Genomic DNA, 26,557 nt, shown 5'->3' with positions numbered 1-26,557 from the left:
TGTTTCTCGAGTTCATCCCCGTGTCTATGAGTTTTTGCATTTGGGTCCTCATCCTGCCTGCCACACAGCGACCCTTGACACGGGTAGTGTTAGAACCAGTGGACAGAAACACACACACACCACACACAGACAGGGATCTCTAATTTAGAGGAAGCTCTTTAATTAAAACTCTTTGGAGAATTTCCTTAAAGAGGATGTTTGGTTTTGATTTTATTTTTGAGCCCTTTAATGTGCGTTTGTGCACTGTAGGAAGACAGGCAGGGTTTGTAAATGTAAGAAGATTTTTTACATAATACAATATAATCAAGTGTGCCTTATATTCAAGTGTTCATATATTTCAACATAACCAAGCTTATTGTTAAAGAGAACAATGATGTATTCCTTACTTCAGTGTGTGAGATGTCAGATAAGCATGATATATTTCTGTATTCGTTATTTCAGAGTGCGTGGGTGTGAAGTCAGATAAGCACTGAGCTAACGTCTAACCTCTCTCCAACTTCTCAGAGAAGAGGAAGTACTATGTAACCTGCTTTGCCCTATAAATAAAGCAAGCAAGCCTGCAATCGGTGTGTGTGTCTTCTCAGGGACATTCACCCGTGCGCACGTTCTTAAAACTCTCTGAGTTGGTCTGTAGTGTCTTATTTCTCTTACTTGTGATAGAACAAATGTGTACCCCTGACAGTAAACTTTACAACTTTCAATACAGTTTCTATTCAAATCACATCTTATCTATCATTGTGTGGTGCCTTCTCTGCTGATCCTTTCAAGGCTCCATAGTCTTACCTAGAACTTTCTGATACTAGTCCAAAGTTGTCGAGACAATATTTTAATGCGTATCTCATATTATTTAATTGTAATACCTGTTACACTATTGTGGGCATACTCAACCCATGGGAGTTGCTCACTCCAAGTTGTCTGATTGGTGGATGCCAAGCACCGGAGGCCCGCCTCGAGTTCCTGATTGGCCCGTTCTTTCTGGCCATTAGTCTGAGGGTGGAAACCAGAGGAGAGACTGACCTGCACTCCGAGGGCGTTGCAGAATGCTTTCCAGACCCGTGATGTGAACTGCGGCCCCCTATCAGAGACGATGTCCGTGGGGATTCCGTGAAGGCGAAAGACATGGTTAATCAGGAGTCGAGCTATTTCTAAAGCACTGGGGAGCTTGGGGAGGGGGACAAAGTGAGCAGCTTTCGAAAAACGATCAATGACAGTAAGGATGACTGAGTTACCTGATGAGGAAGGGAGGCCCGTGATGAAGTCCATTGCAATGTGTGACCACGGGCGGCCAGGGGTCGGTAGAGGTTGGAGAAGGCCGGAAGATGGCTGATTGACGCTCTTGTTTTGAGCGCATGTAGGAGGGGCAGCAATGTATTCGCGGACGTCCTTAGCTGAAGACGGCCACCAGGCGAAGCGTTGGAGGAAGGTAATGGTGCGGTGGACCCCAGGGTGGCAGGTGAACTTGGCCGTGTGAGCCCAATGCAAAACTCGTGATCTGACAGTAGAGGGAACAAAGAGTAGGCCCGGGGGACCCATACCCGTACAGGGTCCGGTTCCGTTCGTTGGGCCTCTCGAATAGCTGACTCAATCTCCCAGGTTTTTGCCCCGACAACACACGTGGAAGGAAGAATGGGGGCGTCCTGAGCAGCGTCTTCGGAGGTGGGAAATTGGCGTGAGAGGGAATCGGGTTTGACATTACGAGAGCCGGGTCTGTAGGTGATTGTGAATTGGAATCTGGTGAGAAACAGAGGCCACCTAGCTTGCCTGGTGTTGAGTCGTTTTGCGGACCGGATGTATTCCAAGTTTTTGTGGTCCGTCCAAACCACGAACGGGCAGCTCCCTCCAACCAGTGATGCCACTCTTCTAAGGCCAGCTTGATGGCCAATAGCTCTCAGTTCCCCACATCATAAGTATCAGAAGTAAGCACAAGGATGAAGCTTACCGCCTTGTCGCTGGGAGAGCACCGCCCCCACTCCTGCGTCCGAGGCATCCACCTCCATCAACGAAGGGTTGACTGAGATCAGGTTGGATGAGGATGGGTGCAGAGGCAAAGCGCTCCTTCAGGCAAGAGAAAGCCTGGCGAGCCGGTTCATCCCAGCGGAAGGGGACCTTGGGTGAGGTGAGACGAGTCAGGGGTAGAGCGAGCTGGCTATAGTTGCGGATGAAACCGCGATAAAAGTTAGCGAAACCCAAGAAACTCTGAAGCTGCTTGCGATGGGATGGAGTGGGCCAGTTTAACACAGCCTGAACTTTGGAGGGGTCCGCTCTCAGGTTACCTTGTTCAATGACATAGCCCAGGAAAGAGACTGTGGAAGTATAAAACTCACATTTTTCCCCCTTCACGAAGAGACGGTTTTCCAGGAGGTGTTGGAGGACCTGCCTGACATGGCATTCGTGTTCAGAGACAGAATGAGAGAAAATGAGGATGTCATCCAGATAAACGAAAAGGAAGTGGTTAATGAAGTCGTCGTTTACCAGGGCCTGAAAAACAGCTGGGGCATTGGTGAGACCAAACGGCATGACAAGATATTCAAAATGACCAAGGTGAGTGTTGAAGGCTGCTTTCCATTCACCCCCCTCCCTTATTCTTACCAAATAGTAGGTGTTGTGCGGGTCCAGCTTAGTGAAGATGGTGGCCCCCTGAAGGAGCTCAAAGGCAGAATTTAAAAGAGTGAGTGGATATTTATTCTTCACTGAGATGTTGTTAAGGCCCTGATAATCAATACAAGGTCGGAAGCTCTTGTCTTTCTTGGCAACAAAGAAGAAGCCGGCGGCCACAGAAGATGACGAGGGGCGAATGAGACCTGCGGTGAGTGATTCGTTGATGTATTTTTCTATACTTTCACGTTCGGGCTGAGACAGACTGTATAGGCGGCTGGTAGGGAGAGGTGCACCTGGAAGAAGATCAATGCCGCAGTCATACGGCTAATGCGGAGGAAGCGAGCGTGCTCTATCCTTGCAAAACACTTGTTTGAGATCATGGTAGACGGGTGGCACGGAGGAGAGGTCCGGCGGCTTGGAGAGAAAAGAATTGGTTAGCGGTTCGGAAGAGGGGGTGGCAGCTTTAAGACAGGACATGTGACAATCCTCCCCCCCCACCCCACAATGCTCTCCTTTTTCCAATCGATAACAGGGTTATGTTGATGCAACCAACGGTAACCCAGAACTAGTGGCATGAGCGGAGCTTGAAACACATACAGCTGTATAGTCTGGGAATGATTGCCAGAGAGAGTCAGTAAAACGGGCTCAGTGATATGAGTGATGTTAGGAAGCCGCTGGCCACTGAGGGCGGTGACTTGGAGTGACTGTGGCAGAGGCTCGGAGTTCAGATTTAATCGTCGGGCCAGCGAAGCATCAATAAAGTTCTGTTCCGCCCCTGAATCGATTAGAGCCTTAAGAGGGTGGACCTGAAGCTGCACCGTTAATTTAGCTGCTAGCATGAGCCGTGGAGGAGATTGTGAACTAGAGACCTCGCCCACCTGAATTCTCCTCTCTACTGCGGCCTTTTGGCAGAGACGGGCAAACATTGGCAACATGACCCTTACGGCCGCAATAGAAACACTCACCGGCCCTCCACCGACGGTGCCTTTCCTCGAGTGAAAGGCGAGAGCGACCCAGCTGCATAGGTTGCTCACCCTCCTCCATGTTGTGCGACTCCGAATCTCTTCCGCCACTCGTAGCGCTTCCGCCCGATGCTGCTTCGCTGTGTCCCAGAGACATCTGGGAAACGTAGTCCTCAGTTCTGCGGCGCACACGTAAATGCCCGTCCACCTTTACACACAACGTTATCACATCAGACAAAGTTTTAGATAACTCTCTTATCACTAGTTTGCCCTTTAACTCATCACACACGTTGTTCAACAAAGTACTTATCAATGCTGGCTGCCCCCACCCGGTCTCTTCGGCCAACGTCCAGAACAAAATGAAGTATTCCGCCATACTTCGTCTTCCCTGCTTAAGATTTAGTAAATGGTGAGATGCTGCATCAGCGCCAGTACCTCTCTCAATCACACATTTAAATTTAGCAAGAAAATCCTTGTACGAGATGCTGGCGTCAGTTCTCAAAACAGCTTGAGCCCAGTTTAAAGCCGGTCTGTCACGGTCTTGGTGGCAGACCGTGGGGGGATGTTGGAGAAAGGACCCAAACGCTGGACTTAGTGGAATGAGCAGTGGGTTTATTTACAGTGAGGTAAATGTACACCATACAATAAATCTCCAAAGTGCTCCCTCGACTCCCGTGACGTGTCTTCCCCTAAGTGCTGGTATCTCGTGCTCTCTGCCCTGTGCCTTCGCACACCCCGTGTGTCTTGCAGTCCTGTGTTCCGCTGTCCTCCTGAGAAAAAACGACAGACACAGCCATTATGGCACCAACTCCAGCAGGCATACACTGACCAGCACTATCAACACTGACATGGAGTCTAACTCAACGATCCTGCGCTGGAGGAAGCTCCATCGCTCTGTTAAGTAGCTCCCCCGACGAGCCCAATCAGAAGCAGGTGTGTGAGAACCTAGGCGTGACCGGCAGCCGGCAGGGCCACGCCCATCAGGCCTGCAGGTGGCTGTCCTTCATTCTTCAGTCACACCCGCAGACACCCACACACCCACACCAGCATGGAACACAAGAGCACAGTGCAGCAAACATACATCCAATACACTAATAACAATAATAATAACAATAACAATAATGGTTCACACTGTTCACGAACCCCGAGTCCCCGGAACCGGGTCCGTGACACGGTCTGCGTAAGAGCTGGACAAAAAAGGCAATCTTAGCCTCGTCAGTTTCATATGTCCTCCGCAACTGTCTAAACTGCATTGTTATTTGGGTCAGAAAACCGGCACACTTGTGAAACTCACCCGCAAAGGTTTCCGGTGTTGGCAAAGCTCGCGCCGGGGGCTCCAAGCGAGTGGGATGAGGCGAAGCCAAAGGCCCGGGTGCTGGAGGCTCAGAAGCCGGTAACTGTGAGGAGACAGAGGGAGGAGAGGCTGCTGGGCTTACCAGGGGTACGCGCTGAGCAAGGGCCTGCATTAGAGTGGCCAACTGCTGATTGATGAGCTGCAGCATTTGTTCGTGGCGTTCCAAAACCTCCTCGGCCGGGAGGACGCGCTGCTGGGCGGCAGAGTCCGCTGAGTCCATATTCTGGCTGGATCGTTATATTAAGGTTCAATGCAGGGGACTCAAACGCGGGACTCCTGAATCAGCTGAACACAAGGGAAATCCAAGGGGGAAATCACTCAAGATGGCGGCGCGTGAACAACGCGAGGCTCAGTGTCTCTCCAGAATCTGCTATTTAGCGGTTTTTTATCTACTTTTAACCGGATTATTCGTCCAGAATTGCTGTGCGATCGTAAACAAAGGCGAGGTAGGCGCGGAGGGCTACGGGCTGAGCTAAAGCTAACACCACACCGGCTGCCTTTACCCAGTATTTTCCTCGCCAATGTCCGTTCTCTGGCAAACAAAATGGATGAGATACGGCTCTCCATCACTAACAACAGACGGATTATGGACTCAAATGTCATGTTTTTCACCGAAACATGGTTGAACAACAGCTGCCCGGACAATGCTATTGAGTTAGCAGGACGCCACACACACCGAGCCGACAGGCTAGCAGATGACTCCGGCAAGACCAGAGGTGGAGGTTTGTGCATTTATATTAACAATGCTTGGTGCATGAACTCCACTACTACTGAGAGTCACTGCTCACCTAATGCGGAGTTTTTAATGGTCAAATGCGGACCGTATTATCTCCCCAGAGAGCTCACTTCGATCATACTCACTGCCGTGTATATCCCCCCCGACGCTAATGCTAGGTTGGCCATGAAAGAACTTTCTGCAGCCATTAACAAACACCAGAATAAACACCCCGAGGCTGCTTTTATTGTTGCTGGCGACTTCAACCACACCAACTTAAAGTCAGTCCTCCCCAGATTCCACCAACATGTCTCCTGCCACACCAGAGGAGACAAGACTTTAGACCAGGGGTGCTCACACTTTTTCCGCATGTGAGCTACTTATAAAATGACCAAGTCAAAATGATCTACCCACTACAAAAATCCAAAACATATACTTATTTATAAATATATTGAGGATTCTTTATATCTACCGCAATATCCAATATTTCACAACACAATTAACTATGTAAATTTTTTGTCATTACCTGAGTTTACTCTGATGACTTGCACTGAATTGAATCAGCCAGGGATGCATAGTCCGGACAGTAGCTGCTGACGGCCAGGTTTAAGAGAAAAAACCGAGAGCTAAAAATTGGAGTTAACTCGCTGACTAGCTTGTCAGTTTTACTACACTTCGCGCCGCTGTTTGCGCATGCGCAGCGACCTAAGCGTCAGAAAAAATCTGATGTCATCTGACTGGCTTCCCTGTATCAATCAAGTGACGGGATGGATGATAGGCTGGCATCTATTTTTTTAATGCCATGCAATCTACCAATACTACCTTTGCGATCGACTGGTCGATCGCGATCGACGTATTGAGCACCCCTGCTTTAGACCATGTGTATTCCAACCTGGCTGGAGCCTACAAAGCCACACCCCTCCCCCACATTGGACAATCGGACCATCTCTCCCTGTTCCTTACACCTAGGTATTCACTACTCATCCAACGTGTGAAACCTGCTGTGAGGACAATTAAAGTGTGGCCAGAGGGGACAGAGGCAGTGCTCCAGGACAGATTTAAAAACACAGACTGGAATATGTTCACCCACACAGACCTGGACCAGTACGCCTCATCTGTACTGGATTACATCTCCGAAACCACAGACAGTGTCACCACCCAGAAACGGATCACCATGTACCCCAACCAGAAGCCTTGGATGAACCGGGATGTTCGTCTCCTCCTGAAGGCCCGCAACACTGCCTTTAGGTCAGGAGATGCACACGCCTACAGCACAGCCAGGGCTAATCTAAAGAAGGGCATCAAAAAAGCCAAACACCATTACAAAAAGAAGGTAGAAGAACACTTCTCCAACTCCAACCCCCGACGAATGTGGCAAGGACTCCAGACCATTACAGACTACAGGACCACCAAACCCTCCCCCGCATCCTCTGATGTCTCCTTCCTCAACGAGCTCAACAACTTTTATGCTCGTTTTGAGCGAGGGAACCCCACAACCACAACCAAAGCAGACATGACGCCAGACCACCAACCTCTGACTCTCTCCCCCACCGATGTAGGAGCGGTGCTGAGCAGGATCAATGTCCACAAGGCTGCAGGTCCTGATGGCATCCCCGGGCGTGTTCTCAGAGCGTGTTCTGGGGAGCTTGCAGGAGTGCTCACAGACATATTCAATCTGTCCTTGGCCCACGCTGTGGTACCGGCCTGCTTCAAATCCACCTCCATCGTCCCGATACCCAAAAACTCCAACCCATCTTGCCTCAATGACTACCGCCCAGTAGCACTCACCCCCATCATCACTAAGTGCTTAGAGCAGCTGGTCCTAGCACACTTCAAATCCTGTCTCCCCCCCACCCTGGACCCCCATCAATTCGCATAGCGCCAGAACAGGAGCACAGAGGATGCAGTCTCCATCGCACTGCACTCTGTCCTCTCACACCTGGACAACAACAACACCTACGCCAGAATGCTGTTTATAGACTTCAGTTCAGCATTCAATACAATCCACCCCTCACAACTCATCAGGAAACTGACAGACATGGGCATCAGTTCCCTCATCTGCAAATGGTTACTGGACTTCCTGACCAACCGCCCCCAACATGTCCGGCTGGATAACCACTGCTCATCTACCATCACAATGAACACCGGTGTACCACAAGGCTGTGTGATGAGCCCTTTCCTCTACTCCCTCTTCACCCACGACTGCAGACCTGCTGATGGTTCCAACACCATCATTAAGTTTGCAGATGACACCACGGTGATTGGCCTCATCAGTGACAACGATGAGGCCGCCTACAGGGAGGAGGTGGATCGTCTGGCTGAGTGGTGCGACACAAACAACCTGCTGCTTAACACCGAGAAGACCAAGGAGCTCATCGTGGACTACAGGAGGAATGCTGACCCACATCCACCCATCCACATTAAGGGGACGGCTGTGGAGCGTGTGAGCAGCTTCAAGTTCCTGGGAGTCCACATCTCCGAGGATCTCACCTGGACGACCAACTGCTCCAAGCTGGTCAAGAAGGCTCACCAGCGCCTCTTCTTCTTGAGGACTCTGAGGAAGAACCACCTGTCCTCAGACATCCTGGTGAACTTCTATCGTTGCACCATCGAGAGCATCCTGACCAACTGTATAACAGTCTGGTACGGGAACTGCTCTGCCTCGGACCGGAAGGCGTTGCAGAGGGTCGTGAAAACTGCCCAGTGCATCGCCGGAGCACCACTTCCTGCCATAAAAGACATCTACAGGAAGCGGTGTCTGAAAAGGGCTGGGAAAATCATCAAAGACCCCAGTCACCCATCACATGGACTCTTCACCCTCCTGCCCTCTGGGAGGCGCCACAGGAGCCTCCGGACTAAGACCACCAGGTACCGGAACAGCTTCTTCCCCACAGCTGTCAGACTCCTGAACTCTGCCTCCTGACATCTGACCCACGTTAAACTCATGGACTGAACATACACACACACAATGGACAACTGTACCCTCAAACACACAATAATAACATGGAGTGAACCACCACTCACAACCACTAGCACTTTATATAGCCTCTGTAGAAACTATCTACACCCTCACCTTATCTTAACTGCACTACTGTATAGCTCTGTGTAAATAATCATTCTGTACATTCAATAATCTTTAATCCTACAACTGTTTACAACTTGCATAGTTCCCATTTCTGTATAGCTGTATATCTCAGATTTCTGTAAAGTTATTTATTTCATATTCTGTATAGTTTTTCATATTTATATCCTGTTCATAGCTTGTACTCACTACAGCCTGTACATACTTAGTTATAGAATATTCACAACATACTTCATACCGTGTACATTATAACATACCATAATAGACCCATTTCTGTAATATACTTACATATCTATACTATTGCTAATATATATTGTAATATACCTATATCACTAAAGCACTTCTGGATGGATGCAAACTGCATTTCGTTGCCCTGTACCTGTGCATGTGCAATGACAATAAAGTTGAATTCTATTCTATTCTATTCTATTCTATACTCGCTCTCCAACTCTCCACATACATGACAGCAGTCCTTCTTTTCACACTTGACACACAGATTCACACGGGAAAGGTAATCCAGGGGCTCTGTAGATAAGGAGACAGGAATGAGAACGATATTCACAAAAGACACTTGACTTATCTTGAGCTGTAGCTTGACTTTCACTGACGCGTGGCAGACAAAGATCCAGCGAAGACCAGCAGTCACCTCCTGGCTTAAATGCCGTTCACCTTGATGGGCATCAGATGTGTTCTTTTCTGTGGGTGTGGGCGTGGGCCGAGGGCGTGAACCCACAATGAGTTCTTCCCCGGTGATGGAGAGGAGGAGAGAGAGAGAGCACGAGAGAGAGAAAAAGACAGAAAAGGCCGATCAGCATCTCGCCGATCCCCCAGGCCGTGACACTTGGGGCAGGAACTCGTCTCTGACCTGAAGTGGGCCCTCCACCCTTTTCCGGCTGAGGACCATGGCCTCAGATTTGGAGGTGCTGATTCTCATTCCCACTGCTTCAAACTCAGCTGTGAACCGTTCCAAAGCAAGCAGAAGGCCATCACCCGATGAAGCCAACAGAACCACAAACTAGAGATGAGATTCTGAGAACACCCACAAAGAGCTTTCGGACGTAGCTTTGCCACTGCTCCAGGTGGCTCTGCACAGAGTGGAGAGCTACATTGATGGCATCTTCTATGGATCTGTTCGCATAATTTGCAAACTGGTAATCACTGGTCTGATCCACAATGAAGACGAGTCAACGTATAGACCAGCTGTTCCACTGTTGCAGTCAGAACCACCAGGACCCGACTGTGGACGTGACAGTGAACCTTCAGACTCGCCCTAACTATACTTAAAAATAGAGTACTTACCATGGATCACGTCAGATTCCTAGGACCCACCTTTCCACGCGATCTGAAGTGGTCCCCACATATAGACTCTATCCAGAAGAAGGCCCAGCAGAGGTTATGGTTCCTGCAGCAACTCAGAATTTACAACCTGATCTCTGAGACCATGGTTTTATGCAAAAAAACTTTTGATTTACTCTTTTCTGGGCTGGAGGAAAAGGGGGTGATCGTGGTGCAACGAGAAGGTTACATGACTCTGCAGAAAATTGGAGAGGTACCTGGGATCGAATCTTTCCATTGTGGAATAGGAAAGGTAGAGAGTGAGCAGGCGGCAGAGTAACAGGTAAGTAGCAGGTAACAGGTGCAAACAAGTCTTTTTTCCACAGAGTTACTAAGAGGCAAAGACAAAACAACATTCACAAGAACTTCTTACTGTCTTACTAGTGACTTCAGCAAACGTCAGAGAGCCTGATCATTATCACTGAAGCAACAATGATCTGACTGGACTACGAAAGACTACAAACGAAAAACAGAAGAAAACCACAACAAGCCCTGGACAATTATGTTTAATTGGCATAAATGTAAAAAAATCCTAACAGTATTATGAAGAAAGCATTTTTTTTAATAAAGGTGTAAAACGTTTGAATATTTCTTTTTCAAGAACCTGCAGGTTTGTTTTATTATGTGTTTAGTACATGATACATATTAAATCCCCTGTGATTTTCTAAAGCTGTGAGCTTTCATTCCAGATCAATGATTGGCTGGTTTTAAATCCCAGCTCACATGTTGCTGTTATCTGTACCTGATAGAGGAGAGAGGAGAACAGATACAGTGAGAGACTTGGCTTCACTTAGGTCTCTCAATCACAATGAATAATGTTTCTGTAATAACAATGTTTTTTCTTTCAGGTTTCAATGAAACAATCAGTCACAGGTTTGTTCTCTTTTTCCTCAGTTTGTTGTGTTACTGCATCATTTGCCTCGTCAATGTTTCTCTCATTGTGATCATCATCTTGGACAGCAACCTCCATGAATCAATGTATATTCTACTCTGTGTCTTTTGCATCAATGCACTTTATGGAACAGCAGGTTTCTACCCTAAATTTCTCTGGGATCTCCTCTCTGATGTTCATCTCATCTCATATTACGGTTGCCTTATTCAGACTCAGGTGATTTATTCTTTTGTCTGCGGCGAACTGTCGATTCTTGCACTCATGGCATATGACAGATATGTGGCCATATGTCAGCCACTGAAGTACCACTCTATCATGTCAAAGCAAAGAGTCATTAGGTTTGCATGTTTTTTGTGGTTCACAACTTTCTGCATTGTGGCTACGAATGCCTTTCTAACATCCAGACTGAAGTTATGCAGCCCGTATCTTTCCACACTCTTCTGTGTGAACTGGATTATTGTTCAACTCGCTTGTTTTCCAGCACAAACTATAGTTAATGGCATATTTGCAAATATTACAATAATTATTTATTTGCTTCATGGTGTTTTTATAGTTTGGTCCTATATGTATATCATTCAAACATGTGTAAAGTCTATAGAAAACAGGGCAAAGTTCATGCAAACATGTGTACCACATCTCATCTCATTATTTACTTTTGTTGTGGCAATACTTACTGATATTATAAGTATGCGACTGGGTTCGAAAGAGTTGCCTCGGACCTTTCAAAACTTTGTAGCATTAGAGTTTCTTGTCATTCCTCCTATTATGAATCCTCTGATTTACGGTTTCAAACTGACCAAAATTCGAAAAAGATTTTATAGTGTTGTTATTTTAAAAATAACTAAATTTTGTTTTATTCGATCAGAAAATAGTTTCACACACAGCTAAGTGTCACACCCATTGTTTGACATCCATTTTAAAATAAGTCCAAAATTTTTTTTTATTTTTACTGAAATTTGTGTTTTATTTGGAGTTGTCTGAAAACATGTCTATTGATGTGAGCGGATATGAAGTTTTATCATTTATCTGCATTTCCCAGATGATTTACATTTTGTATATGTCTTTGCACTAAATGTATTTTTGATGGTCACCTGCCTAATTACCAAAAAAACACTGATATGTAGAAAGGCTTTAAATTTCACTCTCTTTCTTCTCATTACCGTTCAAGGAAATAACAGGCACCGTGGAGACTGCACATGTGAAAAGGATTAAAAGACAAACTGTTTTAGATGTGGCAGCACTATCAGAGTGTCAATCTATTTTGATATTATGCTGTCTTATAAATCTGATCCACAACCACATGGATGTGAAGCAGTTTTAGTCGTTTTCTCAGTTTATCCTCTTTTTCTTCAACACTTATTGAAACAGTCAGAGGTTTTAGCAACTGGACCACTTTTAGAATTTCTGTTTAATCAAACATGAAAGTCTGTTTTTACTTAACACTTGTACAATTAGGTAGTGACCGAAAGAACGAGATCGCGGATACAAGCGGCAGAAATGAGCTTCCTCCGAAGGGTGGCTGGCCTCTCCCTTAGAGATAGGGTGAGAAGTTCGGCCATCCGGGAGGGGCTCAGAGTAGAGCAGCTGCTGCTCCACATCGAAAGGAGCCAGCTGAGGTGGTTCGGGCATCTGACAAGGATGCCCCCTGGGCGCCTCCTGGGTGAGGTGTTCCAGGCATGTCCCACCGGGAGGAGGCCCCGGTGCAGACCCAGGACACGCTGGAGAGATTATATCTCTCGGCTGGCCTGGGAACACCTTGGTATTCCCCCGGATAAGCTGGAGGAGGTGGCTGGGGAGAGGGAGGTCTGGGCCTCTTTGCTTAGGCTGCTGCCCCCGCGACCCGGCCCCGGACAAAGCGGATGAAGATGGATGGATGGATGGACTTGTACAATTAAATGGCTTTTCCATTGTTTGAAGGATTGAAAATTGAAGCTGAACATTTACAGTGCAAATCAGTTTTTCTACATGATAATGTGTTTGTTTTTACTGTATTAAGTAAAAAGAAATGAGAAACCTGTTAAACAGTAAGAAATAAATGTGTACAATTGCAAAAAAAAAAAAAAGAAGTTCTGGTAGCTCATTTCTCAGCAGCAAGTGAGGCCAAGAAGCACCACATCCAAAACTACCAGCAAAGGCCTCCCCAATAGGCGTGTTCTCTCCCTGCTGTTCTTGACCCTCTAAACTGATTGACTAGAATGTCTTTTATTGTCACTATAAACATGTACAAAGAGATTCAGAGCATCTCCTACCCAGTGCAGACATGTGGGAAAAGAAGAAAGGGGGGTGAGGTGCACAGTTCCGTGGCACTGTATACATATGAGCAGGTCAATATCAAAAAATATCAAATATCCAAATACTGGAAAAAAACAATTGTCTATATTTACAGTGGGGTATTTGACATAAATTAAATATTGCACAGTGGTGGTAGTGGTTGTATATTCTGTGTATAGAGGAGAGGCTTGAATTGGGGGGTGAAACTGTGTCATCGGTTCACGTGTGAGTTCAGGGTACTCATGGTTTTTGCAAAGGAACTGTTCCTAAGTCTGTCAGTGTTTGTGCTGATGCACCTGTAGCGCTTCCCTGAGGGAAGTAGATCGAACAGGTCAAAACCTGGGTGGCAGCTGCCCTTGATGATGTTTGTTGCTCTGTTGAGGCAGCGGGTGAAACAATTGTCTGCCAAGGAGGGGAGAGGGCAGCCAATAATCTTCTGTGCTGCCTTGATTACACTGTGAAACTTCACTCTGTTCCCATCTGGTCAGCTGCCGTACCTTACTTTGATGCAGTATGTCAGCAGGCTGTCAATGGACGAGCAGTAGAAGACCAGCAGCAGGTTGGAGTCCAGTTTGTGCTTCCTGGGAAACTGGAAGGTGTGGACCCTCTCCAACCATTACTGTTTATGTATCGGGGGCCTAAGTCAGTGCTTTGCCACCTGAAGTTGACAATGATCTCTTTGGTTTTTATAATGGTCAGTGCTAGTTTTTTCTCTGAACACTATGATGTCAACTTCAGGACTTCCTCTCTGTAGGCTGCCTTGTCTCCCTTTGAGATAAGTCTGACTAATGTGGTGTCTTCAGCAAACTTGATGATGATGTTGTTGTTGTGGGTCGAACTGCAGTCTTAGGTTTAGAGACAATACAGGAGGGGGCTCAGCACACAGCCTTGTGGGGAGCCAGTGCTCAGCATGTGAGTGGAGGAGAGATAGGGGTCAAGTCTTACAGTCTGGGGCCGGTTGGTGAGAAAGTCAAAGGCCAAGAGTGACCAGTTTGGTGAAGAGGATATCCGGGATGATTGTATAGAAAGCTGAGCTGTAATCCACAAAGAGCATCCATCCATCCATCTGCTTATCCGGGGCCAGGTCACAGGGCCCGCAGCCCTATCAGAGAAGCCCAGACCTCCCTCTCCTCAGCCACTTCCTCCAACTTGTCTGGGGGAACACCAAGGCATTCCCAGGGCAGCTGAGAGATAAAATCTCTCTAGTGTGTCCCAGGTCTGCCTCGGGGCCTCCTCCTGGTGGGACATGCCCGGAGGTGCCCAGGATGCCCGAACAACCTCAACTGGCTTCGCTTAATGTGGAGGAGCAGCTGCTCTACTCTGAGCCCCTTCCGGAAGACTGAACTTCTCACCCTATCTCTAAGGGAGAGGCCAGCCACCCTTGAGAGGAAGCCCATTTCTGCCGCTTGTATCCGCAATCTCGTTCTTTCGGTCACTACCCACAGCTCATGACCATAGGGGAGGGGAGGGACGTAGATCGACCAGTAAATTGCGAGCTTCGCTTTTACACTCAGCTCTCTCTTCACCACAACAGACTGGTATATCATCCATATCACTGCAGCCACAGCACCAATCTGTCTTTCGATCTCACGTCTCTCGTCACTCATAAACAAGACCCCGAGATACTTAAACTTGGGGCAGGAACTCGTCCCTGACCTGAAGTGGGCCCTCCACCCTTTTCCGGCTGAGGACCATGGCCTCAGATTTGGAGGTGCTGATTCTCATTCCCACTGCTTCACACTCAGCTGTGAACCGTTCCAAAGCGAGCAGAAGGCCATCACCTGATGAAGCCAACAGAACCACAAACTAGAGATGAGATTCTGACAAACCCCACAAAGAGCTTTCTGACGTAGCTTTGCCACTGCTCCAGGTGGCTCAGCACAGAGTGGAGAGCTACGTTGATGGCATCTTCTGTGGATCTGTTTGCATGATTTGCAAACTGGTAATCACTGGTCTGATCCACAATGACGATGAGTCCGCATACAGACAGGACGTGGACCAGCTGTTCCACTGTTGCAGTCAGAACCATCCGGACCAAACTGTGGAGGTGACAGTGAACCTTCAGACTCACCCTAACTATCCTTTAAATAGAGTACTTACCGTGGATCACTTCAAATTCCTAGGACCCACCTTTCCACACAGTCTGAAGTGGTCCCCACATATAGACTCTATCCAGAAGAAGGCCCAGCAGAGGTTGTGGTTCCTGCAGCAACTCAGAATTTGCAACCTGATCTCTGAGACCATGGTTTTACGCAAAAAAAAATTTGATATACTTATTTCTGGGCTGGAGGAAAAGGGGGTGATCGTGGTGCAACGATAAGGTTACATGACTCTGCAGAAAATTGGAGAGGTACCTGGGATGGAATCTTTCCATTGTGGAATAGGAAAGGTAGAGAGTGAGCAGGTGGCAGAGTAACAGGTAAGTAGTAGGTAACAGGTGCAAACAAGTCTTTTTTCCACAGAGTTACTAAGAGGCAAAGACAAAGCAACATTCACAAGAACATCTTACTGTCTTTCTAGTGACTTCAGCAAACGTCAGAGAGCCTGATCATTATCACTGAAGCAACAACGATCTGACTGGACTACGAAAGACTACAAACGAAAAACAGAAGAAAACCACAACAAGCCCTGGACAATTATGTTTAATTGGCATAAATGCCTCTCTGTGAATCGCTACCTTATCGTGGTGGAGGGGTTTGTGTGTCCCAGGGATCCCAGGGGCTATGTTGTCTGGGGGCTTTTGCTACCTGGTAGGGTCTCCCATGGCAAATTGGTCCTGGGTGAGGGACCAGACAAAGAGAGATTCAGAAGACCCTTATGAAGAGAACATCGAGGGAACAGTTTACCCTTCCCGCGATAGGGTTACCGGGGCCCCGCCCTGGAGCCAGGCCCGGGGAGGGTGCCCGAGGGCGAGCGTCTGGTGGCCAGGCCTTAGTCCATGGGGCCCGGCCAGGCACAGCCCGAAGAGGAGACATGGGCCCATCCTCTCGCAGAACCACCACCCGCAGTGGGCGCCATAGGGGTCGGGTGCATTGTGTGCCGGGTGGGGATATGGAATGTCACCTCTCTGGTGGGGAAGGAGCCTGAGTTAGTGCGTGAGGTTGAGAGGTACCAGCTAGATATAGTCGGGCTCACCTCTACACATGGCTTGGGCTCTGGAACCAGTCTCCTGGAGAGGGGCTGGACTCTGTCTCAGTCTGGAGTTGCCCCTGGTGAGAGGCGGCGGGCTGGGGTGGGTATTCTAATATCCCCTCGGCTTGCTGCCAGTATGTTGGGGGTTTTTCCCGGTGGATGAGAGGCTTTGTTCCCTGCGCCTTAGGGTCGGGGAACGGGTCCTGACTGTCATCTGCGCTTATGCGCCGAGTGGCAGTTCAGAGTACCCAGCCTTCTTAGAGTCCCTGGGACGGGTGCTGGAAGGTGCTCCACCTGGAGACTCTGTTGTCCTGCTGGGAGACTTCAATGCTCACGTGGGTAACGACAGCGAGACCTGGAGGGGCGTGATTGGGAGGAACGGTCTCCCTGATCTGAACCTGAGTGGTGTTTTGTTATTGGACTTCTGTGCAAATCACAGTTTGGCCATAACGAACACCTTGTTCGAACATAAGAGTGTCCATAAGTGCACATGGCACCAGGACGCTCTAGGCTGCAGGTCGATGATCGATTTTGTAATCGTATCACCAGACCTGTGACCATATGTTCTGGACACTCGGGTAAAGAGAGGGGCTGAGCTGTCAACTGATCACCACCTGGTGGTGAGTTGGATAAGGTGGCGGGGGAGGATGCTGGACAGACCCGGTGCACCTAAACGCATAGTGAGGGTGTGCTGGGAACGTCTGGCAGAGGCCCCAGTCCGCGAGATCTTCAACGCACACCTCCAGCAGAGCTTCAACAGCATTCCGAGGGAGACTGGGGACATTGAGTCCAAATGGACCATTGTTGGGAGATTTTGAGTTTTGTGTCATGTTTATTTTGTAGCTTCATTTAAAGGAAGAAGAGCTTATGAGTTGTACAACTGCAGAATAGGGAAGTGAGACATTGCGTGCAGAGAATATGTGCTATGACCGTTAAATGCCTTTTTTCTGTTTCAACAGATAAGCTAACGGTCCCTCCTTTTAAGGAGTTGTTATTGAGTTCTATACATGCCACACCTATTGTTGTGAAAGCTGTTTGAGTATAAAATAAAGGATGTACTGATGCCCCGCGTGATTCCTCTGTGACACATCTAGTGCACACGTTAGTGCAGAACAGATCGGATCGTGTCAGGGCATCGCCCATGTACATGCAATATCTTTGAGTCTGTGTTTCTTGCCTCCTAAGAGTTTTTTCCTCACAACCATGTTCAGCGTCTCCATTGACGAAGCTGCTGCATTGAGCTGTGGCTGCAAGGTGGTTGGTGCCTGCCGTGGTGGTAATCCCTGAACCAAATGGTGGACACCAGAGGTGAAGGGAGCCACCAGGCTGAAGAAGGAGTCCTATCGGGCTTGGTTAGCCTGTGGGACTCCAGAGGAAGCCGACAGGTATCGACAGGCCAAGCGGAATGCGGCTCGAGCAGTGGCTGAAGCAAAAACTTGGGTGTGGGAGGAGTTCGGAGAGGCCATGGAAAAAGACCTTCGGACAGCCTCGAAGAGATTCTGGCAAACCGTCAGGCATCTCAGGAGGGGAAAGCGGTGCTCTACCTGCACTGTGTATAGTGCTGTCGGAGCGCTGCTGACGTCGACTGAGAAAATGGTCAGGCGGTGGAAGGAATACTTCGAGGACCTCCTTAATCCCACTGACACGTCTTCCAAGGAGGAAGCAGAGTCTGGGGATGAGGGGAATGACCCGCCAATTTCCAGGGGCGAGGTCACTGAGGCATATTAAACAACTCCTTGGTGGAAGAGCCCCTGGTGTTGATGAGGTCTGCCCCGAGTTCCTGAAGGCTCTGGACGTTGTAGGGCTGTCCTGGTTGACACGCCTCTACAATGTTGCGTGGATATCAGGGGCAGTACCCCTGGACTGGCAGAACGGGGTGGTGGTCCCCATCTTTAAGAAGGGAGACCGGAGGGTGTGTTCCAACTACAGGGGGATCACACTCCTCAGCCTCCCTGGGAAAGTCTATGCCAGGGTGCTGGAAAGGAGAGTTCGTCCGCTAGTCGAACCTCGGATACAGGAGGAACAATGCGGTTTTCGTCCTGGTCGCGGAACACTGGACCAGCTCTTTATCCTCTCAAGGATACTTGAGGGTGCATGGGAGTTTGCCCAACCAGTCTACATGTGTTTTGTGTACTTGGAGAAGGCATTCGACCGTGTCCCTCAGGGTGTCCTGTGGGAGGTGTTGCGGGAGTATGGGGTGTCTGGCCCATTGCTACGGGCCATTCGATCCCTATACAACCGTTGCAAGAGCTTGGTTCGCATTGCCGGCAATAAGTCGGACTCATTCCCGGTGGGTGATGGGCTCCGCCAGGGCTGCCCTTTGTCACCGGTTCTGTTCATAATTTTTATGGACAGGATTTCTAGGCGCAGCCAAGTGGAGGAGGGCTTACAGTTTGGTGGCCTAAGAATCTCATCTCTGCTTTTTGCGGATGATGTGGTTCTGTTGGCTTCATCAGGTGAGGGCCTCCAGCTCGCACTGGAACGGTTCGCAGCCGAGTGTGAAGCAGCGGGAATGAGCATCAGCACCTCCAAATCTGAGGCCATGGTTCTCAGCCGGAAAAGGGTGGAGGGCCCACTCCGGGTCGGGGATGAGTTCCTGCCCCAAGTGGAGGAGTTCAAGTATCTCGGGGTGTTGTTCGCGAGTGATGGGAGAAGGGAGCCGGAGATCAACAGACGGATTGGGGCTGCAGCTGCAGTAATGCGGACGCTGCACCGGTCCGTCATGGTGAAGAGAGAGCTGAGTGTAAAAGTGAAGCTCTCAATTTACCGGTCGATCTACGTCCCTACCCTCCCGTATTGGCCACGAGCTGTGGGTAGTGACCGAAAGAACGAGATCGCGGATACAAGTGGCAGAAATGAGCTTCCTCCGAAGTGTGGCTGGCCTCTCCCTTAGAGATAGGGTGAGAAGTTCGGCCATCTGGGAGGGGCTCAGAGTAGAGCTGCTGCTCCACATCGAAAGGAGCCAGCTGAGGTGGTTCGGGCATCTGACAAGGATGCCTCCTGGGCGCCTCCTGGGTGAGGTGTTCCAGGCATGTCCCACCGGGAGGAGGCCCCGGGGCAGACCCAGGACACGCTGGAGAGATTATATCTCTCAGCTGGCCTGGGAACGCCTTGGTGTTCCCCCGGATAAGCTGGAGGAGGTGGCTGGGGAGAGGGAGGTCTGGGCCTCTCTGCTTAGGCTGCTGCCCCCTGTGACCCGGCCTCGGATAAAGCGGATGAAGATGGATGGATGGCATAAATGTAAGAAATTCCTAACAGTATTATGAAGAAAGCATTTTTTTAATAAAGTTGTAAAACTTTTTAATAATTCTTTTTCAAGAACCTGCAGGTGCGTTATATTATGTGTTTAGTACATGATACATATTAACCCTTTAAGACTTAACATAGAACCAAGTCCGCCAGAGCTTATATTATATTTTTACAAGTTGTAGTGCCATTTGTGGGAGCATTTCAAGTTGCTATACATCAATACAACCATTATAGCCCAAATTGTAATAATATGTATGCATTATGTGCATAGTAATTACATAAATTGCAAAAGGTGCAATAAACTACAAAAAAATTGAAAATCGTTTTTGTTTTTTTTAACATATATTTCTAGTTAGAGAAGTTTAAGAGGCTTATCCCTCAAAACTTTAAATACAAAAAATTTGCACAAAATAGTTTCCCGCCAAGGGAAATTTATTTTGAGTGTCTTCATAGTTTTATTTTTGAAATACACCAGTTTTTATATACTGCAGGAAAAACGAAAATAAATATTATAGTGTAAATTTACAAAACAGCAGCATATGCATCAAAATAAACTATGTCCAACAGTGCAATATGAGTCCTAAGCATTCGAGAAACAACACAGAAAGTCATAAAGTCAAAGATAACTTTTAAAAACACCAGTATAGGCTCATGAGGCCCTGATGGTAAAAAAGTACATTTCCGCGAAAATGACGTCACTTCTGATTTCGGGAAGGTAATGGCGGGCATGCGAAAGTTCGCGCTGACGTCTATTCCAACGTAGGAAATGCAGTTTTTTGCAAAGCTATATGTGGAAGGAAACCGTGACCTAGGACAAGCTGATGGCATAAGATGTAAGTACAACTCCTCCGGTTTCATATGCAAAAAAATTTATTGCGCTAGCTTACGTGGTTGCAGTGATACCGGGATTTAAAAATAGTTATGCAAAACAGAGCGTGCCCGCTCCCACCGGTTTTAAAGAGTTAAATCCCTTGTGATCTTCCAAAGCTGTGAGCTTTCATTCCAGATCAATGATTGGCTGGTTTGAAATCCCAGCTCACGTTGCTGTTATCTGTACCTGATAGAGGAGAGAGGAGAACAGATACAGTGAGAGACTTGGCTTCACTTAGGTCTCTCAATCACAATGAATAATGTTTCTGTAATAACAATGTTTTTTCTTTCAGGTTTCAATGAAACAGTCAGTCACAGGTTTGTTCTCTTTTTCCTCAGTTTGTTGTGTTACTGCATCATTTGCCTCGTCAATGTTTCTCTCATTGTGATCATCATCTTGGACAGCAACCTCCATGAATCAATGTATATTCTACTCTGTGTCGTTTGCATCAATGCACTTTATGGAACAGCAGGTTTCTTTCCCAAATTTCTCTGGGCTCTCCTCTCTGATGTTCATCTCATCTCATATTACGGTTGCCTTATTCAGGCTCAGGTGATTTATTCTTTTGTCTGCGGTGAACTGTCGATTCTTGCACTCATGGCATATGACAGATATGTGGCCATATGTAAGCCCCTGAAGTACCACTCTATCATGTCAAAGCAAATAGTCATTAGGTTTGCATGTTTTTTGTGGTTCACAAATTTCTGCATTGTGGCTGTGAATGTCTTTCTAACATCCAGACTGAAGTTATGCAGCCCGTATATTTCCAGACTCTTCTGTGTGAACTGGAGTATTGTTCAACTCGCTTGTTTTCCAGCACAAACTATAGTTAATGGCATATTTGCAAATATTACAATAATTATTTATTTGCTTCATGGTGTTTTTATAGTTTGGTCCTATATGTATATCATTCAAACATGTGTAAAGTCTATAGAAAACAGAGCAAAGTTCATGCAAACATGTGTCCCACATCTCATCTCATTATTTACTTTTGTTGTGGCAGTACTTACTGATGTTATAAGTATGCGACTGGGTTCGAAAGAATTGCCTCGGACCCTTCAAAACTTTGTAGCATTAGAGTTTCTTGTCATTCCTCCTATTATGAATCCTCTGATTTACGGTTTCAAACTGACCAAAATTCGAAAAAAAATTTATAGTGTTGTTATTTTAAAAAGAACTAATTTTTGTTTTATTCGATCAGAAAATAGTTTCACACACAGCTAAGTGTCACACCCATTGTTTGACATCCATTTTAAAATAAGTCCAAAAAAATGTTTAATTTTTACTGAAATTTGTGTTTTATTTGGAGTTGTCTGAAAACATGTCTATTGATGTGAGCGGATATGACGTTTTATTATTTATCTGCATTTCCCAGATGATTTACATTTTGTAGATGTCTTTGCACTAAATGTATTTTTGATGGTCACCTGCCTAATTACCAAAAAAAAAACCCACTGATATGTAGGAAGGCTGTAAATTTCACTCTCTTTCTTCTCATTACTGTTCAAGGAAATAACAGGCACCGTGGAGACTGCACATGTGAAAAGGATTAAAAGACAAACTGTTTTAGATGTGGCAGCACTATCAGAGTGTCAATCTATTTTGATATTATGCTGTCTTATAAATCTGATCCACAACCACATGGATGTGAAGCAGTTTTAGTAGTTTTCTCAGTTTTATCCTCTTTTTCTTTAACACTTATTGAAACAGTCAGAGGTTTTAGCAACTGGACCAGTTTTAGAATTTTTGCTTAATCAAACACACACTATAAATACACATACCAGTAATCAGGGGTTGAGAAACAGGAGGGAAACACACCTGGGGGACATAACAGCTGACGAGGTAAGGGAAACGTAAATAGAACACACTGACATAAGACAGAGACCTTCAAAGTAAAACAGGAAACACATACACGTAATGACACAGACTCAGAAACGCAGACTGGACACAGAGATACACGGGCAGAAAGAAAAGAACACTAACCGAGGAAGAACAGAACCAAAATTACAATAATAGAAAACACAAAACGCTGGGTCAAAAGGACCCAGATTCATGACAGATTGACTAGAATGGCTTTTATTGTCACTATACACATGTACAAAGAGATTCAGAGCATCTCCTACCCAGTGCAGACATGTGGGGAAAGAAGAAAGGGGGGTGAGGTGCACAGTTCTGTGGCACTGTATACATATGAGCAGTTCAATATCAAATATACAAATATTGGAAAAAATAAATAGTCTATATTTACAGTGAGGTATTTTGACATAAATTAAATATTGCACAGTGGTGGTAGTGTTTGTATATTCTGTGTATAGAGGAGAGGCTTGAATTGGGGGGGGAAACTGTGTCGTCGATTCATGTGTGAGTTCAGGGTGCTCATGGCTTTTGCAAAGGAACTGTTCCTAAGTCTATCAGTGTTTGTGCTGATGCACCTGTAGCGCTTCCCTGAGGGAAGCAGGTCGAACAGGTCAAAACCTGGGTGGGAGCTGCCCTTGATGATGTTTGTTGCTCTGTTGAGGCAGCGGGTGAAATAAATGTCTGACAAGGAGGAGAGAGGGCAGCCAATAGTCTTCTGTGCTGCCTTGATTACACTGTGAAGCTTCACTCTGTTCCCATCTGGTCAGCTGCCGTACCTTACTTTGATGCAGTATGTAAGCAGGCTGTCAATGGACGAGCAGTAGAAGATCAGCAGCAGGTTGGAGTCCAGTTTGTGCTTCCTGGGAAACCGGAAGGTGTGGACCCTCTCCAACCATCACTGTTGATGTATCGGGGGCCTAAGTCAGTGCTGTGCCACCTGAAGTCGACAATGATCTCTTTGATTTTCATAATGGTCAGTGCTTGTTTTTTCTCTGAACACTATGATGTCAACTGGGGGTGGCTGTAGCTCAGGTGGTAGAGCAGATCGGAAGGTTGGTGGTTCGATTCCTGGCTTCCCCTAGTCTACATGCCAAATATCCTTGGGCAAGATACTAACCCCAAATTGCTCTCCGATGCATCCATCGGAGTATGAATGCGTGTGAATGTTAGCTATAAAAGCACTTAGAAAAATGTGCTTGTGCGAATGGGTGAATGCAAAAGTTGTGTAAAGCGCTTTGAGTGGACTGAACTTCTCACCCTATCTCTAAGAGAGAGGCCAGCCATCCTTCGGAGGAAGCACGTTTCTGCCGCTTGTATCCGAAATCTCGTTCTTTCGGTCACTACCCACAGCTCGTGACCAGAGGGGAGGGACGTAAATCGACCAGTAAATTGAGAGCTTCGCTTTTACACTTGGCTCTCTCTTCACCTCAACAGACTGGTATTGTATCCATATCACTGCAGCCGCAGCACCAATCCATCTGTCGATCTCCCACTCCCGTCACTCATGAACAAGATCCCGAGATACTTAAACTTGGTGTAACAAAGGACTGGACAGGCAGGGTTTCACTTGAGACACATGAAACACGTTATGGATCCGCATATTTCGGGATGGACAGAAACCGGGTTAACCAGAAAGTCTATAACAAACGGACCAATGAAGGTGGGAGACAGTTTCTTTAACTCAGCTTGGAGCGGAACAAATCGGGTCCACAGCCAAACCTTTTGTCCCGGGGTGTAGGCAGGTGCGGGGTTCCGGTGACGGTCCACCAGGCGCTTATTGCGATCAGCTGTGCAAAGAAGGGCGGCCCTGGTGGCTCTCCAGGCACATCGACACCTCCGTAGATGCTGCTGGAAAGAGGGGACAAAGTGCTCACCTTCGACGGCCGGAAAGAGAGGTGTTCCAAAACATTGGAGAAGCAGTAATATTGTCATGTAGTGCTAAAATGCACCCTTTCAGTTTTGTTGACTTAGAAGTTAATTCATTTGATAAAGGTGCAAAAAGTTCATAAAATGTGATTATAAAATGTGAGGGATCTCATTATTCTGTTGAAGTATTAATGTTTTAAGAAGTTGATATATTTTTCTGAGAAATAATTCAAGTTGAAATATCTTAAAAAGAAGAACAGTTAAAAGCGAGGGATAAATATGGGAGAGTTAATCTTACAAGTTCATTTATTCTTAAAAGGGTAAATATAAGGTATATTTTCTGTTGCACTAAAACCTTGCGTGATGTAACTCAGGGGCGATTCTAGGATCAGAGCTTTGGGGGTGCTGAGCACCCAGAGAGCTGCCCAGCCAGGCAAGATAAACCTGTCTCTGTCAGTCCCTGCATCCTTAAATGTTGTCCCGAGTTCTCTCTGACTGTCACTTTGGTGCATTTAAACCCCCGTTCCTCCCTGTCCTCATCGTCTGTTGTCTTCATCTCCGTTATCAGTCATCATAATTTTACCATCTCTGTGCAAGTCTGCAAATTTCTTTATTAATATAAGATTCTTAAATTCATCAAGTCTCTCTGTGCCTGGGTCCTCGTCACAAAACATGACATGACTGTTTTGTACATTTTAACACAATTTAATCCCACATTTGTGAAAGAAAAGCAAAACACTTTTTTGAAAAGTCTGTAACAAAACCATGAAATCTGATCAAGCTTATTTAAATGCTGCAAAAGAAGAATGGATTGGAATAGAAAAAATACATATCCTAACCTTAATTACTGGGGGAGAATTATGAATGATGCTCATAGTGAGTAAAAAGTAAACTGAGTGCATTTTTTGGACAGAGATTCACTTTTAATGTGTATGTATAATATAATACAGATACATAAAAAACACTCCCAAAACAGAATTATTGCAAATAAATTATTACAAATATTAATAAAAACTATAAAAATGGAGGCAACTTTTCCTGTGGTAGAATTTATACAATGTATGAAAAAAAATCTTTATTGCAGACGCTAATTTTACTAATTTAATAATACTAATTTTGTGTTGTAAGATTTATGAGTTTCGTGCTTTCATAGTGGTACTTAGGAGAGCTTGACATTTTTATCAGGTGGTACACACTGTAAAAAGTTTGAGAAACACTGATAAGTTAAGTGTGTGTGTGCTTTTGGAAAACATTTAAAGCTGCTGTACAGAATCTTTGAAACAAGCTAGCTTAAAACAGTTTTAGAATATAAACAGAGCATCTGCTTCTCTTTACAGCTCCTCACTCCACCAGGGCTCTTTGGCAGTTTCTGATAGTGTGCAAATGTGATGTACATACTGCGGCAGTCATACAGACAACTGGACGGTCCAAAAGTTGGCCTACCTATTACTGGCTGAGGTTTCAGTAGAGTTGTGGCTGAACCACATAAAAATATATCATTAATTTTAATCTCCCCAATCAATTACAATGTTATGTTGGAATGTTGTTAAAGAGGGTCAAAAATGTTTCAACCCAGTTTGTTTAGCAGATTCTGTATAGCAGCTTTATTATAGGGAGAACACAACTTCCAGATTGTATGTGTACTTTCAACCAAAAGGCAAATAACCAAACCACATGAACATCTAATAAAAGATATAAACATTGAAACACTGATCCAACATTATTCTTGATTGACGGATCATTTGATCTTACACTTTTACCTGAACGTGGCTCCTTTTTTTGAAAAAACTTCCTTATATCCATTATGAACCTGGCTGTCTCTCTGTACACAAACACACAAACACACACACACAACAGGAGTTATAAGGTTAATGGGCATTCAGTCAGTTAGCTAGTTAGTATCCATTTCAAACAGGACAGTGGTAACAACAGTAGGCTACGGACAATTTTAAGTTTTAGATTTTAAAAAGGCTTTATACATTTCATGATGGTTGAGACATTGTATAACTAAAATAATTTGTTATACTTGAGCAATACTTGACTGAAAGATGAGTGATGGAAGAAGCATAGATAAAATAGTAATGTATGCACTCTGAACTGTGTGCATAGATTGGTTTTTGACCAGGACTGGATCATTCGAGATCTGAACCCTGTGGGTTCAGTGGCGAGCCAATCCCAAGAGAGTGACTGTAGACGGACCAGAGTACGGTGTGGCCAGCCGTGGGATCCATCTTCAGCGAACCTCAGGACTATAACTACATTCCTTGACACAGATAAGACTAACACTTTAAAAATCTACCCGGGTTGTCATGATCCTGGGCCATGTTGGCCCAGTATTCTTAGTTCTCATGTGTCTTTGTATTCAGTTCCCTG

At 46.2% G+C, this 26,557-nt stretch overlaps 2 protein-coding genes across 2 annotated transcripts; both read left to right on the top strand.

Annotated features, from left to right (window-relative positions):
* The first annotated feature begins 10,836 nt into the window (after nt 1–10,836).
* Nucleotides 10,837–11,826, top strand: LOC146691334 (olfactory receptor 2K2-like). The gene has a single exon (XM_085435407.1). It carries the CDS (start codon nt 10,855–10,857, stop codon nt 11,824–11,826), a length of 972 nt encoding a protein of 323 aa, XP_085291533.1. The 5' UTR covers nt 10,837–10,854.
* An 8,887-nt stretch (nt 11,827–20,713) lies between these two features.
* Nucleotides 20,714–21,907, top strand: LOC146691333 (olfactory receptor 2K2-like). Its single transcript, XM_085435406.1, has one exon. It carries the CDS (start codon nt 20,714–20,716, stop codon nt 21,683–21,685), a length of 972 nt encoding a protein of 323 aa, XP_085291532.1. The 3' UTR covers nt 21,686–21,907.
* The last annotated feature ends 4,650 nt before the right edge of the window (nt 21,908–26,557 follow it).

This window comes from Copadichromis virginalis, linkage group LG16 (assembly GCF_057382275.1).
Source record: "Copadichromis virginalis isolate Kocher_CV1m ecotype Utaka linkage group LG16, C_Virginalis_male_GT1.1, whole genome shotgun sequence".
NCBI classification, from domain to species: domain Eukaryota; kingdom Metazoa; phylum Chordata; class Actinopteri; order Cichliformes; family Cichlidae; genus Copadichromis; species Copadichromis virginalis.
This window is presented reverse-complemented; position numbering and strand designations above follow the sequence as displayed.